General features: G+C 49.5%; 1 protein-coding gene across 1 annotated transcript in view; it reads right to left on the minus strand.

Moving 5' to 3' along the window:
• Nucleotides 1-13,480, minus strand: part of LOC138526164 (transmembrane channel-like protein 7) — a 368,500-nt gene extending 355,020 nt beyond the window's left edge. Inside the window, exon 1 of the mRNA XM_069636577.1 lies at nt 12,816-13,480. Coding sequence (XP_069492678.1) covers nt 12,816-12,885 — 70 coding nt within the window. The 5' untranslated portion in view covers nt 12,886-13,480. The remainder of the gene's footprint in view (nt 1-12,815) is intronic.
• Nucleotides 13,481-16,044: the final 2,564 nt, after the last annotated feature.

Consider the following 16,044-nt stretch of genomic DNA (forward strand, 5'->3'; position numbering starts at 1 on the left):
CTGGGGCTTTTGCAGCTAATGTAGAGCATGGAGGATTGTCCATCAAGGCCCGTTTCTACATAACAAGTGTCAGCCGCAACACCCTCCTGAGATTTGCAGCAGCTGAGGCACTTGCCATCATGTGTTTTACATACTCTGTGTGTATGTGGGGGACGTGCATGGGCTGCTAGCAAAATACAGCCAAAATACAGCCAGCAAAATACATCCAGCTATTCGAAGGAATTGGCCGCATGGCGGGGGACCCGGTGAGGCTGCATATCGACAAATCGATAGAACTGATTGTGCTGAAACACAGCCGAGCCCACTTCATCTGCAGGACCTCGTTGATAAAGAGCTGGACAGCCTGGTGTAACTAGACATAATTAAGAAAGTTGATGGCCCAACACCTTTGGGTGTCGCCGATTGTCATTGCAAGGAAGCCAAAGCAACCCGACTCTGTGTGGATACGAGGCTCCCAAATTAGGCCATTAAGCACGATAGACACATCACCCCCACGATTGATGACATCACTGCAGAATTGCAGGGGCCGTGTTTCTTCTCGAAACTAGATCTTCAGGCTGGGTACCATCAAGTGGTGTTACACCCGGATTCTTAGTACATAACCACCTTCACCACAAACCAAGGCCTCTATAGGTACAAACGCCTGAGTTTTGGTGTATGATCAGAGGTATTCCAGAATATCATTCTGTGTGAGAGTTCCTCAAGAAGACCTTCAAATTCTTCGGATTTGTATTCAAAAGAAGGTGGTATGTCACCAGATCCTCGTAAGGTCAGGGACATCATAAAGGTAAGGCACCCAGAGAATGTGTCCAAGGTCTGAAGTTTCTTGTGGATGGTCACTTACTGTGGCCGGTTCATCAGAAATCTTGCATCCCGGTTGGAGCATATGCGGACCCTAACCAAGAAAGATGCTATGTGGCAGTGCGGACTCCTCGAGCAGGCCGCATTCGCGGACATGAAGGGGGCGCTGACGGCAGAGGATACAATTATCTTTTCGACCCATCCTTGTCCTCGGAAATTGTGGTCGACGCAAGCCCGTTTGGGCTGGGGGCAGTTCTTACCCAGACAGGCGCAAACAGGGAGGTCTAGCTGATTGCATACACGAGCAAGGCACTCTCGGAAACAGAACAGCGATACTCCCGAATTGAGAGAGAGGCCCTTGCAGTCCTCTGGGGATGTCGACATTTTCGGTTGTATGTGCTGGGACGGCCGGTGGCAGCCCCTGCTACCGATTATGGCTGGTTCGTCGTCCAAGCCTCCAGCCCGCATCGAGAGGTGGATGCTGGCGCTACTTGAATGCGGGGTTTCATTGCTGTACCGGCCCAGCAGCAATAACGTGGCCGACTACTTGTCCAGACACCCCAGGTGTGAGCCAGATGGACATGGAAGCATCAGTGCAGACAAAGCAGACAAACATGTGAGGCTGGTGGTAGAGGCAGCAACCGCAAGCTCGGTGCCCATCCACGAACTGAAGCAGGCGGGGGCCGAGGATGAGTGTTTAAACATCTTAAAGGTGGCCCTACCGCAGGGGTCATGGAGGTTGGTCGTGGACACGCTGGCCCAGAGCACCCAGGAGGCAAGATCAGCGTTGGAACAACTGTGGAGGGTCAAGGATGAACTGGCTTTTGTGGAGACGGGACTGTTACTCCGGTGGGACCGCATAGTAATACCAATGTGCAAGGTCCCCCAAGTCATTGAGCTGGCACACCAGGGCCATCAGGGCATTTCCAAAACCAAGCCCCGCCTGTGACAGAAGGTAAGGTTCCCAGACCTTGAGAGACAGGTGGAGGAGTTTGTCTCTGCCTGTGTGTCGTGCCAGGCGGCGTCCCCAGCACAGTTCGAGCATCTGATTGAGACCATGCCCAGAGGAACGAGGCCCTAGGAGACTGTCCATGCCAACTTCAGATTCACGGGCCGTGACAATCCTTTCCTGGTGATTGTCGATGAATGGTCCCGGTATCCTGAGTTCGAGTTCATTGACTCAGTCTCTTTTGACAAGGTGGATCTGGCACTAGAGAAGATCTTTCCCACCCATGGCCTGCCTCAGACCCTGTGTTCCGACAACAGACCACCGTTCCAGGGGGACAGTTTCACACAGCTGATGGAGGAGTATGGAAAACAACATCGCAAGATCACACCTGTCTGGCCCTGTGAGAATGGCGAAGTGGAAAGATTCATGAGAACGTTAAATAATATGTTTTGCATTGCCCACGGCCAAGGTCACTGCCTGCAGAGGGCTTTCTAGCATTTCCTATCATGTGTCTACGGGAGTGGCACCAGCAGAAGCCATGTTTAGGTGATGTCCGAGGGTTCTGATCCCGGAAGTACAGAAGCGAGAACCAGCTGTCATTGACAACGCTTAGGTGGAACAGCAGAGGAGTCTCAGGACGGAGGGGGAGAACATCACGAGAGGACTGTGGCCCCAGCGGCTATCTCCAGGACATGTAATGCTTGTGAAGAATCAGCACCCTCAAGGCGAGCTGTCACTAACCTGCAAGCCTGGTCCAATCTATGTGGTGGCTGTGCGCGGCTCGATGTTGACTGCTTCTGACGGAACTGCCATTGTCACCCCCAAAGCCAGCTTCTTCAAGAAGATCAAAGAGACCAGGCCAGAGGCGATTCAAAGAAGGAATTGTAGTAATGTACCAGACGAGGGCGGTGGCCTGGCCCACCTGCCGATTTCCCCAGGTCAGGGGGACATAGGGGAGGAGGGCCTGAAACGGGGGGCATGCAGGAGGTATTCCCAAATGGTCGGGAGGAGGAAGCCTGCCCATCTCAATGACTGTTTTGGACCCCTGAACTGTTGGGCCCAGCCCATGGACTGAAAAGTGACTGGTGAGTCTGGGGTGGAATGTGGTTAAAGGGTTGTTCTTTTTGGGTGCAGTGTATTGTTGTGAAATGTGTGTAGTTTACCTCTTTCTGTTTTGATTTGAAAAAGGAGGAGCGTGGTGGCTGCCCCTTTAAGGGCATACACACGCAGCGGAGTGACGTAACTTTAAATAAACGGGTCATTCCACGGCCGCGTCAGAGCGTCCGTGGAGCCCTGAATGTAAGCATGGCTCAGTGTGTGCTCTATGACAGCAGGGGCTCACAGGGCCCTGAGGGAGGCCATGCCACACGCAACACTGCCCTGCCTTTCTATGCCATCCACCCATGCCCTCTTGATTTATGCCTGCCAAAATCTGTAGATTGTGCTGTCCCACGCTTGTTCCCTTCCCTGCACTCAAACCATATCCTTTCTCTTCCATTCAAATGTACTCATAGGACCCGATTCATGGAATATTTTGCACGGTGCAAAGGGACTTTTCACTGGTGCAAAAAGTGACTTTGCACTGCCAACAAACACTCCGATTCATGGAACAGTCCAAAGTGTCTTTTTGCCATGCAAAGTCACTTTGCACTGCTCCATGAATCAGGGTGGAGCAGTGCAAAGTGTATTTTTGCAGTGCAAAGTGACTTTGCACAGTTCCATGAATCAGGGTTTGTGCTGGCAGTGCAGTCACTTTGCACCGTGCAATTAATTCCATGAATGGGGCCCATAGTCATTACATTTTGGTGACAACGTGCTAATATGTTGTCGCATTACGTCCAATGTTGCGGATAATATGCCCATCTGACGTGCCTATGGCTGCAAAGTTGCTCCATTTTCTTTTGGAGAAAGTCTCCCAAAATCGGGCAGCGGTGCCCATGTGGAAGAGGGGAAAAGCGGAAACCATTTGTATCGTTAATATCCGTGTGTATAGGCTCATATTACCAAATTACTGTGAATGCAAGCAGACGTCCAAGGGCAAATGATTATGATGTTTTATCATATAGCACTTACGCTTAAGTGCTTTATATAGAATACATATACATACAATATCACCCAGCCTGTGTTGGTACTCATGTATCAACCTCAGAAGGTTGAAAGCCTGGGTTGGCCTTGCCGAAATTCGAGCAAAAACAAAGAGGTGATGGCTGGAAGGTTTAGAATGAATCTTACCCACTGGCATTGCTCTGGGCAACCCTCCAGACCACTGTTCTTCACCTGCCAAGTCATTACAGAAGGGGAAAGACCATATGCAAATCAGGCTTGGCCCCACCCCAAAAGGGGCAGTCCAGCCCGAACTGCTAGGTCATATCTCTTCTGCACGAGACCACAAGCATCCCCAAACATGCTTTGCCTTGGTTGGGGCTCATCAGTGAGGAGTAGCTTGGGTCTCTAGGCCCAGCAGGCATGGGACCCACGTCTGGGCATACCCGTCTCAATCGGGGTGACAAAGCAAAAACAAAGAAATTGGAACCTGCAGATCACACACACATCACAGCAGTGAGCGCTCAACTCACTGAGCTGTCTTACCGGCTCTAGCAAAATGAGCAATTACATTTCTGAATGTTCTCAAAGTCAGAAAGCAAATTACACTCTGTAGTGGATAGCTTAAACTGGTAATTGAGATTAAACAGCAGGCCAGCTAATTTGCAGGTATGGTGCAAAATTGGCCACATGTGAAGGCTGCGTCGATCTACTTTTCAGGCTTCAGAGGTTGGCAAAATACATACATTGCAAGGGTACATAACTGTATATGAAAGAATTTAGAGTAGCACAGGGAAAGCAGTGTACTCACACGGCATCCCGTACTCTGGGTACTGGTCACCTCATGCATGCAAACAAACATTCTGAACAGTATGCCATGGAGACAGGAAAGATAGACACATTACAACAAAGCATTAATTGTAACACATTTAAATCAAGGGGTACTTTATGTGCTATGGTCAAACATTTCTAACCTGTACACCAGCTTTTAGGCACAAGGATTTTAGCAAGTGACCAAGGACACTGAGATGGAATGTCTTTGGGATGATCGTAACAGAGACAATGGCAGAAAAAAAATGCATAACTGCAACTTGCGTAAAGCAAAATACATAGGCCAAAATGGATGCTTGTTCTACTCTAAATGCTTTTTGGATGTTTTTGTCTGCATTGTGTATTCAAGGTGTTTAAGAACAAACTAAGGGCTCTATCAGAACCTTGACGGCATCCCAGTGCTAATTGCGCCGGGGTACCGCCCAACGCAATTTGCTTTACTGCATATATGTCGGTAAATCCCCATTACCCATTGGGTTCATAAGACCCAATGGGGTTGGGGGGTGCTATTACCGCTGGCGGTAAATGCTCCGGTGACAATAGGGCTAAAAACAGGCAGTAAGTGGACTTTTTTACCTCCAGCAAAAAGCTGCAGGTAAAACTCCAATTAAGCACCCAACTCGAGATTGGGCCAATCCTTAAATGCGGCGGTAATAGCATACTCGTGATGAGGCCCTTAATCAGTGACTCATCCCCTGAAGTGTGTCTGAAATAAGCCCTCAATGAGTCTAGCAATTATTGTATAGAATTCCAGAAAGGCAAATTATTATTCCTATTCTTTCTTATTTAGGATCACTGCTCAAAGTGTTACACTTGAGGAACCCCGTGTTTTTTTTTTTTTTTAAGAGGCCTGAACGAGAATTCCAGCCACTCCAGAAACAAAGCCACATCCCGCTGGCCACAGCCCAGTAGCTTCAATTGAATTTTTTTGTCTTTTTTTAGGGGTAGCAAGGAAGACCACTGGGGACCCCCAAATGATGTCCCTGCCACACACCCCCACCAAGCATGCAACAAATCCATGAATGCAGTGCCTCGCCGGGTTGCTGCAGAGCAGTGGTGCAACACGATTCAGCTGATAGTGCTCTAGCACCTCCGCCCCCCCCCCCCCACCTGCTCCTGAAACTACAGAGCTAGCCGGACAGAACAGGACACAGATATTAAATGGTGTCTCGGCTTCACTGTTAACAAACGCCCTGCAATTACTAACATAAAGCATTTCACTGTCAGCATATGCATTTTTGTGTACACATGTTTAGGCAATTTAAATTGTGATCTGGGGTTAGCACTTGCATGCCAGGGGAGTGATTGGAAGGGTATAGAGGGGACAGGAGACCACTCATTCTCACAGAGGTCCTTAAGTGGGTGATTTCAGAGGTAAAGGGAAGGGTTTGCTGCTTAACACTGAAGCTTCACCAGCATAGTCTAATTGGAATATGTAAAGAAGTTGGTGCCCCCACACAAGTAAGTTTGCCCCTCCCCCACATTCTCTGAAGTTAGCGCCCAGCCCAACATTTGAAGGACAGTTCACATTGCTGCAACCAGAGAATATACCCCCGGAACCGGGAAACAGAACTTTTCTGCAATTGAAGAACAGATGCTGCAGCTAGGCCCCATTGCTGCAACTGGGAATATTACCTAGGTGCAGCCCTGATGGTGTGCACATTTGCTATTGGGAGAGAGGTGAGGAGTGAAGCCTTTCCTGAAACGGGCGACATTGTAGTGTTACTGTGTTTGTGCAGAATCAGAAAAATGTACTTGCACAAACACAGTGAAACTTAAAGCTGCTACTTTCAAGACTTCCATCGCCCATCTGCGTCAGCAAAATCAAATGCTCACATCACCCCTCTCCCCACGGATGCGAGCCAATTTATAACCATTGACATCCAAGGGTTTGGGGTTTATGTGCGCACTTGCTTTTTCTTCGGCATATGTGTTATGTGGATAGAACAGAAATTTGGTAGAAACAATCTTGTCACTTACAACGGTGGCTTAACCTTATATATTTGTTTACTTTTTTTTAATGGGCATCCATAATAAAGTAGGCATGGCATCTTTTATTAGATGGGTGCACTGGCATTTTGGTGTAGCCAATCTAGTCATGTATTACTGTGGCATGACCGTACATGTACAAGTGTTACAGTGTACAATCTACTTTTTTTCCCCCTCCCGAATATTTTTCAAAAGTTCCTGTCCATGGCATATAAAAATTATCAAAGCAACTAAATGTGGATGATGTCTTTAAATCCAATAACATTTTTATTCTTACTGGCATATTGCGCTTTAAAAAGTACCATTTGATACTTGGCCCTCACACCAGACTGCCCTTGGGGTAGAACAGAAGGGGTGGGGCCTTCAAGTTAGTGCAGCCAAGTTTTTTTAAGTGGCCCCTCCCATCACCAGTTAGCCCCCCCGCCCTGATATGTAGGTTTCGTTGCACCCCAGCTGCATTCCTGGGCGAAGAGTCAAACCAACATGGCATCTAAACCCACCTACGCCATTGTGATGTGGAATGCCAACGGTATCCAGAGGAAGTCGGATGTACTCCTTCACCTGATGGAAACAAGAAACATGAGTGCTGCCTTGCTGTCAGAGACCCACCTGCAAGGAAACCAGAAGCTGAGCCTGGTGAACCAGAGTGTACCGGACCTACCGACCAGCAGGAGCCAAAGGAGGGGGGACAGCAGTGATAGTGAAGACGGCGATCAACCAGCATGATATAGCACTCCCACCCCTCAGAAGCATCGAAGCCACTGGGGTGCAAGTCAAGACTGCAACAGGACGACTCTGGCTGATTGCAAGTTACTGCCCTCCGAAAGCCAAGCTGGATCTTGGAGACCTGGATGCTTTGCTGGATTCCACTGTTCCGACAATCATCGGAGGAGACCTCAATGCCAAACGCTGATGCTGGAACTCCAGAAACCCCAACCAGAGGGGACAGACACTGCTGGTGTACTCAGGAAGAACAACTGTGTCGTAGCAGATCTGACTGAGCCCATGCACGAGCCAGGTGCAGCAAGTCCCAACCCAGATGTGCTGGACATCGTGCTACTGAAGAATCTGCAACACACTTTGGAGTTGGGAACACTAGTGGAGCTGACCTCGGACCACACCCCATAGCAATCCATGTGGTAGATGAGATGAAACCCTACCAGCATGCTGAGTGGTACAACTTCAGAAGCTGATTGGGATCGCTACAAGGAAGACCTGAACAGCAAGGTCACACATAACTCGCTGAGCAACAAGGAAGACATTGACATGACTGTGGAAGACTTCACAATAGGAGGCAAGCAGGCAGTCGAGTGCAGTGTTCCAAAAGAGAATATACATGTTCCATCTATGACCTACTGAGAGGCATCCAGCAGTCGATCGTTGACAAGAACCAGGCCAACACAAGTGGCAGAAATTCTGCACGCCTGATCTGCTGCAGAAGTACAATACGCTCACAAGGCTCCTGCGGGAGCAAATCAGACAACACCATGGAGAGAAGTGGGAGGCCGCAACAGCCAAGCTGAAGAAGGCAGACAACTCAGTGTGGAGAATGACTTGTCGCCTGACTAGGAAGAAGCCAAGCCCATCAATCCAGGGATGTACCCACCTTGCATGCAGCAATAAGGACAAGGCAGAGGTCCTCCCAGAGACACTGGAGGCTTTGTTCACCCCAAACAAGACAAGCCGGCTTTCAGACGGAGTGGAGGAAGAAGTTGACAAACATCTCGCAGAAGACCAAACTGGAATGGGAGCAGAAGAGATCAAGGAGTGGCAAGACACCAGGGAGCGACGGAATAACCAACCTGGCAATCAAGAGCCTCCCGCTGGTATCAATTGAACATCTCACAGAGATCTTCAATGCAGACATGAGACTTTAGCATTTCCCTAGATCCTGGAAGGAAGAAAGGGTCATCGTATTCCCAAAGGCCGTCAATCCACTGAGGGATCCTGCAAACTACTGCCCCATCAGCCTGCTCTCTGGATTATCGAGCTCCTGGCGAAGATCCTCCTCTCCCGCTTCAGCGACTTCGCACCCGAAAGAAATCTACTATCAAAGGAACAGTTTGGATTTCGAAAGGATTATGCAATGACCCATCAGTTGCTGAGAGTGTTGGACACCATCAGCCACAGATTCAATGTCAATAAGTCCACGGGAATCATCTTCTTGGATGTCGCCAAAGCATTAGACCGAGTTTGGCACAAGGGACTGCTGCACAGGATGATCAGCCTGGGATTTCGGAACTACCTGGTAAAGACGATTGAAAGCTACATGGGAGATCGCATCTTCCATGTCACCATGCAGTCTGAGATATCCTCATCACATCCCATCCAGGCAGGCGTGCCACATGGATCAAACCTCGGACCCTTCCTGTTCAACATGTTCTCCAATGATATACTGACAGATATCCACAAGACCGACCTGGCACTGTATGTGAATGATGTTAAAGTCATCACCCAGTCGTTCAGCGAAAAGGAAGTGGTGAAGAACCCTCAACATGGTACATTGATTGGTGGATAGCTCTCAACACCAGCAAGACAACAGCCACGCTGTGCGCCAGAAAGAAGATCAAGGGGCACCCGCACACATCATCCTCAACGGGGAGACCATCAAGCGGGACAGCAGCACCCGCTACCTCGGTGTGACCCTGGACAGCAAACTCAACTAGGGAAGCCACATCAAGAATACTCAGCAGAAGGCATCAGAAAAGATAGATGTGCTGTATCCACTCCTGAAGACCAAGACTGTGCCCCTCTGGACAAACATCAACATCTACAAGGCGATCATCAGACCTACCCTGATGAATGCCTCCCCAGCATGGATGACCTGCCATGAGCGGCACCGTAAGAGTCTTCAGATAGTCCAGAACAAGGCCCTGGGGATAGCGTCTGGAGCTCCACTCTCCACAAGGATAGCAGACCTCCACAGAGAACTGGACATCGAGATGTTGAGCGAACATCTAGCGAAGCTGAGCAAGAAAATCTGCCAAGGACTGGATCAGAACCCGAACCCTCTGATCAGAAGACTCACTGCCACCACTGCAAACCCTTTGGACCGCTACGCGCAGCCCATAACGGCGAAGACCCTGTGAAACCAGCCTTACTGTGAAAAGTACCCAAGACCATGAAGTAATCCAACCGATGACTACACACTCAACCCGAGAAGATCGAGTAATAAGGCTCAAGCCTCAGTATCCAATAACCACTACTGATGGATAAAATCTGTCAGCAAGAAGAAGAAGAAACTGGTGTGGTGCTGGAGAGCCTGCAATGCGCTGCGTGATAGCTGTTGTGTTGGCCACAGATAATGGCCCACAGAAGGCTATTGCTGCAGCTGAGGAAACGATTGCAACTCATTGATTCTGCAAATGTGAACATGCTTTTGCTGCACCTAAGAAGAAGTTCATAATGCTACAACGGGGGTACGCGCCAATTGTCAATGCTGCAACTGAGGGGCGGTCATATTGCTGCAACTAGGGAAAATGCCGCTGCTGCAACTGAGGGACATTTCACATTGCTGCAACCATAGAATAGTACACTGCAAGCATGAAACAGAACTTTGCTGCAATTTAAGAAGACATGGCACAACTAAGGGGCATTGCTGCAACTGGGAATATTACAGCTAGGGATATTACACGGCTGCTGTGGGACATGGCAATACCGACCGCAACCAATGTACATAGCATGTTGCTGCAACTTGTGATATGGAGTCGCATATTACTGCAACTGAGCAACATTTTATATTGATGAAACTGATGGGGCATTTCATATTGCTGCAATGGGAGGACATATCAAAACAGAAGCTGGCAAACGTCACTTAGTTGCAACTGTGTAGGAACTGCTATTGTTACAACCAATGAACATTTTAATTTGCTCAAACTGAGTGACATAAGATCGTTGCAACTGAGAAACATGCAATTTTGAAGCATTTTGGGGACCGGCCCTTGGAAATAAGCCACGGTGCTGTACTGAGGACATGTAGTATTGCCATAAAGGATGAGAGAGGCACTGTGACTTCTGAGGCAAATGAAGCTGATGTGGCTGGGTGGGAGTGTGGGTCGGGAAGGAGGGGGGGGGGGCATGTAGCATTCCTCAAACTGGGAGCAGGTGACCTGGTGCTATTGGGACACATGCTGCTTAGATTGAGAGACTTCTGAGCTGGCGCTCCTTGAACAAATGATGCTAAAATTCGTTTCACATTTTCAAAAGAAAAGATTCGTGAGGGAAACCCGGCCGACGCCCACCACCACAAAATAAAACAAAGAATGCACTCGTTGTCTGCTATTTCACCGTCTCAGAGACTATAATGTAGCTGCCCAGATATGACTCAAGAAAAGACGGCAACTTTAGCCCTCCTGCACCCACCCAGGCTTACTCCCATACTCGTTCCCACCCCCCCCCCACCCACCGTCTTGAAACCTAGGGCCTGATTCACAGAGTGTTTTCCTATTGGAATGGGTCATTATGGCCATTACGAAACGCTTCTGTGAATCAGGCCAGTAGTCTACTCCAATGGTGTTCAAACTGCAGGGCTGTGCTCTGCAGTGCCCTCTCGCGGGCTCCTTAAGAAGGGTAGGGAGAGCACATGCTTTTTTTTAAAGCAGGATTGTGGGTCCGATTCATGGAATTTTTTGCACCATTCAAAGTGACTTTGCACTGCCGACACAAACCCTGATGCATGGAACTGTGCAAAGCAAAGCTGGGCGCAGCGGCAGCGGCAGCAGCACCATGGGCAAAGTGGCTCCCCTCCCCGCACGCCCCTGGTCAACAGGTGGCGGGGGCGCAGGATGAGTGCACGGAATAGATAGAGTACATGGATAGATGGCATGAAATGACGTGCATGGAATGAAAGGAACAAATGGAATAGATGAATCAGGTGCGTGGCATGGACGGGGTGCGTGGAACCGATTGAACAGATGGAGTGCATGGAACTAAGGGAGTACATGCGACGGATGGAATGGAACAGATCGAGGGCATGGAATGGTTGGAGTGCTTGGATGGGTTGAAGAGCATGGAAGGGTTAGAGTGCATGGAATGCATGGAGCATGAAGGCGCTTGATCTCAAGCACCTACTGAAAACCACCATATCACATCACCACGCTTACTCTCTTCTATACACCACCACTCAACTAGAACACAGGAATACTATGACACATTTGGTATAGCTGTTCTCATACCAACACCTGCCTTATACTCCCCATCATCCTAACTAAACACAGCTGGTTCCAAACCCGCCAGCCTAGGCGTTCTCCTCAGGCCTAACGCAGCCAGAATCAGTCTGGTATCACCCTGCCAGAACGAAGACATACTCCTGATCTCCCAACCACCACACCTACCGCTAAGAAGCAGCTATCATACGAGTGCCACACCTGCTGCACACATATCTGGTGTACACAAGCACCTTCTGACTCTCTCTCTCTACTGACTTGAACTACGGTTCCCGCGGGCGTTCAACCAACCAGCGCCTTGAGATCATACCAATAGTACATAAGGCGCTATATAAATGCAAAATAACATAACATGAACCATATTTTTTTTCTACCTCCCCGCTTCTCCGCCTCGCAGGGGGTTAATCAGTGGAATAGTAGGATGCTCACGCTCATGCCTGAGCGCCCTATTCCAATTCAAACCGCCTCGCTCCTGCAGACGCATTTAACAAAAGCGCACCTGCCGCGCCTTCTCCCACTATGCCAGCTCTGGGGAGCCCTTGAAAGACTCCCCATGAGCTGGCGTGGCAGGGGGCTAATGGTGCTCTGGGGGGGGCTGGCGCCCCAGGCAGTCAGCCAGCCCGCTTTGCCATAAGGCCGGCCCGGGTGCAAAGTGTACTTTTGCACTGCAAAGTCATTTTTGCAGTACACAATGACTTTGCACTGCAAAAGTACACTTTGCACTGCAAAAGTACACTTTGCACAGTTCCATGAATCAGGGTTTGTGTCGGCAGTGCAAAATCACTTTTCGTGCAAAGCCACATTGAACTGTGCAAAAAAAAATCCATGAACTGGGCCCTGTGTCTGTCTTGGTGATCAGCACTTGGGTGGGAGAGGGCTCGCACCCAACATTGTTTTCAGTGGAGGAGTGTGGTGGCCATGTTAGCAACACCTATTTCGGGGCCACTGCGTCTAGCCTCACCTCTGCCTTGCACCCACTCCCTCCTCCTGCCCTCCACACCCTTGCCCATCCTTCCAGGTCCCAGATCGGCGCCTACCTGCTCCAGGTACGTATCCTCTGGAGTGATACCCATCCTCCTCTTCTTCCTGGAGAGTCATGTCCGCCATGAGCCCTTACCACTCAGTGAGCAGAAGGAGGGTGGGGAGTGCTCAGTGCAGAGGGGCGAGTCTGCTGCCCCCGAGGGCTGTGGGTCCCCGATGCTCAGGGTGGTTCCCAGAAAGAGTTGCCTGATCCTCGGGCTTCGGCTCCTGATCTTCAGGGAAGAGGGGCCTTGCTTCACAAATCATGGACCCTTGATCCTCACGTCTCGAGACTTGACCCTCACCTAAGGGCAATCAGACTCGACTGTTCGGGATGTGAGACGGTATGCCCAGTGGTAAAGGGTATTAGCGCCTGATCCTCAGGGCAGGTGTCTCGACCGACCCTTAGGGCAGTGAGATGGCAACGAATGCTTAAGGGTAGGAGCGCCTGATTTTCAGGGCAGGAACTTCAGGGCGCTACGGGCTATGGGCGAGGGACCCAATGCCACAGGGAAAAGACTGCTGATTCTGAGGGCAGGGGGAGGTTCAGCCTCATAGCAGGGGGACTCTCCGGACTCGTCTCTTAGGACCGTGACACGGAAAGCGAATGCGCAGGAAAAGGAGCTGGCAGCTGACCCCGGGGCAGAGGACAGAGAGATGCGCGCGGGCCTGCGCGCACTTCAAGCTCCCGGGGCAATGAGGAAGTGGCCTCCTGGCTCCAGGGCGGAGGGTATTTGCCTTGGTCATGTCAGGCAGGTTAATCATTTGCTGTGGTGATGTGCGTGGCCCATAAACGCAGTTGTCAGGACAGGAGGCCGGGGCGCGCCCCGCATCCCTATCCTCGCCCGAGCCCTGCCGCAGGGTGAAAGAGGAAGCGCAGGAGCAGGGAAAGTAGGCGAGAAGAGGCACAAACACCGAGAGAAGCCAAGACACACAGCTGCTATTTGCTGAAGGATTTCTCGTTGCCGTGGACATATAGAAGCACCTTTCACTGCAGGAGACGGGTGCCGTGGCAGGCCGAGTAAGGCGACAATGAACAGGAGCGCCCGTTTTGATATAAATACTGCCTTGGAAATGAGATTTATTTCCTGATGCCTGAAGGCCCTTTCCACGTATTCTAGGACGGGGCTGGTTTACTAATCTAGGCTAAATAGCCTTCGGTGTGGGCTGCACACCCCAATTGCCACTCGAGTGGTTTAAAAACGAATGATAAACAAAGATATCGTGAATTAAGAAAACCACTCGAGTGGTAAAGGTGTGCCGCTCACATGTCACCAAGGCCATTTAGCCTAGTCCTCTTTTGTCGCCAGTTGTTCTACACTACACGTGCCCAGCACGTTGGCGTGACAACGTCGGTTGCACCCCACCCTGAAATGTATTTGAACTATACAATCTAAGAACAACATTATTATAATGATATCAGAAAGTGGTGCCGGCGTATCATTTACCTTGTTTAGTTTACTAATCTAACTACACGGTTGGAATATTTGCGTACAGTGTTAGAGGGTGGTCAGGGTGCAACTAAGGATAAAGACATTTAAAACGGGTTATTTAGACCGCAATGTTAGCACTGGCTATCAAGGCAGCAGAGTTGGCCAAGCACAGAGCAGACCGCTAGGGCCCAGAACTGGCTTTACAGGCCGAGGGCAGACAGCGCATGACAAGATGACAAATGCAACTCAGGACATCCCTGTACAGCCCCGTTTGGTTAAGAGCACACACTACAAAAGAAAAATGGCCCACCAAGAATAATTTAAATCAACAGAAATGAATTCATGCGTTTTTATCATGTATGGTGCAGACAGGTGCATTTAATGGCATCCTACTACGAGTTTATTGGGCAAACTGACTCCAAAATTTGAGCTTGATTATTCAAAAAGATCATAAACAATTATTATTATTTGTAAACCTGTAGTTTACAGGTATTATGTTTATTTTATTTTACAAAAATTAAATCACTTTCATAACTTATCAACAATTCAGTTATCATCGGGCATATCACTACATGCATCCAATAAAACATACAATATATTGTGGGAGGGGGAATTACTTAAGGCGGCGTGCGGGGGTGGAGGGCGTATGGCGAGCGGGGGAAGAGGCCATCAGGTGGCTTTGAACGCGGGCTAACATCGGGAGTTTCAGCCCGTGTTCCTAGCCTCCTGATTGGCTTGTTTCCCCACTATGGGTACTAATGACCTGTATGTGTAGAAAGGCTCAAAGCAGGCCCATAATCGTCTAAACGAGCCAAGAAAAGACAACCCAGGCACAGAGTCAGATGTACAGGATCAGAGGGAAAAAGTGGGAAGGAAATTGAACCGGGGCACAGCTTGCAAGGGGGCATGGTTTAACAGGCTGCAGGTGACCCCCGCCGGGCAGCTTTTTTGCAGGGATTATAACCCTCTCCCAGGAGAGGGTGCTGATCCAAGCATCTCTTAGCTAAAAGGATGCCTGGCAGGGGTCAGCAACTTCTCTTTTCTTCTTTAATGATGGTGCCGACCCATGCCAGGCATCCCTTTAACTAAGAGATGCAGTGTTCGCCACTGCATCTCTTTGTAAAAGGGGTGCCTGGTGTAGGTCAGTGCCACCATTAGGAATGAGTAGGGGAGGCAACTGCCTTTCTTTCTGAAGTCTTTGAAACTCTCGCACATCAGCAAGTGCTTCAAAGGCTTCAGAAAAACAGCCTTGATTTCTAGGAGCCTCCCCTTTTCTTCCATAATTGTGTTGCAGGCCGCTGGCTAGCAGGGGTGCCAGCTCCAAAATTATTAAAGAAAAGGCATTTTTTTAAAAATAAAGCCTGAAGTTCTCGCAAGTGAGTGAGAGTTTCAGGCTTTCTTGGCCTCTAGTGGCCTCATCGGATGGGGCTCCCAGGGGACATTAGGGAGCCCCGCCAGCGCCCTGTCTCATTTACATTTTTCATAGGCTGCCGGGGCTCAGCCCCAGCTAGCCCCTGACCACTTAAAGCTCCGGTCCCAGGAAATACAGAGGGATGAGAGGACGATTTAAAGCAGTTTCTAAAACCACTGAATTAAATGATGAAGTAGTAAGAATTGTTTTTCAGACTTTCTAAGCAAAGTACCAAAAATGTCCAGTAAGTTTGCTTGTGAAATCGCAGTTTTCATCCAAGCATTTTCTGCCTGGTCCCTATTTGGAGACAAATTGAAAGGCTGGTCCTGTTCCATTAAAGTCATTGCAGTCTCACAGGAAAGCGCTTGCACCGCCCCATTACAAGCAAGGCAGGAGTGAGAA

Source organism: Ambystoma mexicanum, chromosome 1q (genome assembly GCF_040938575.1).
Source record: "Ambystoma mexicanum isolate Mex_15411 chromosome 1q, UKY_AmexF1_1, whole genome shotgun sequence".
NCBI lineage: Eukaryota > Metazoa > Chordata > Amphibia > Caudata > Ambystomatidae > Ambystoma > Ambystoma mexicanum.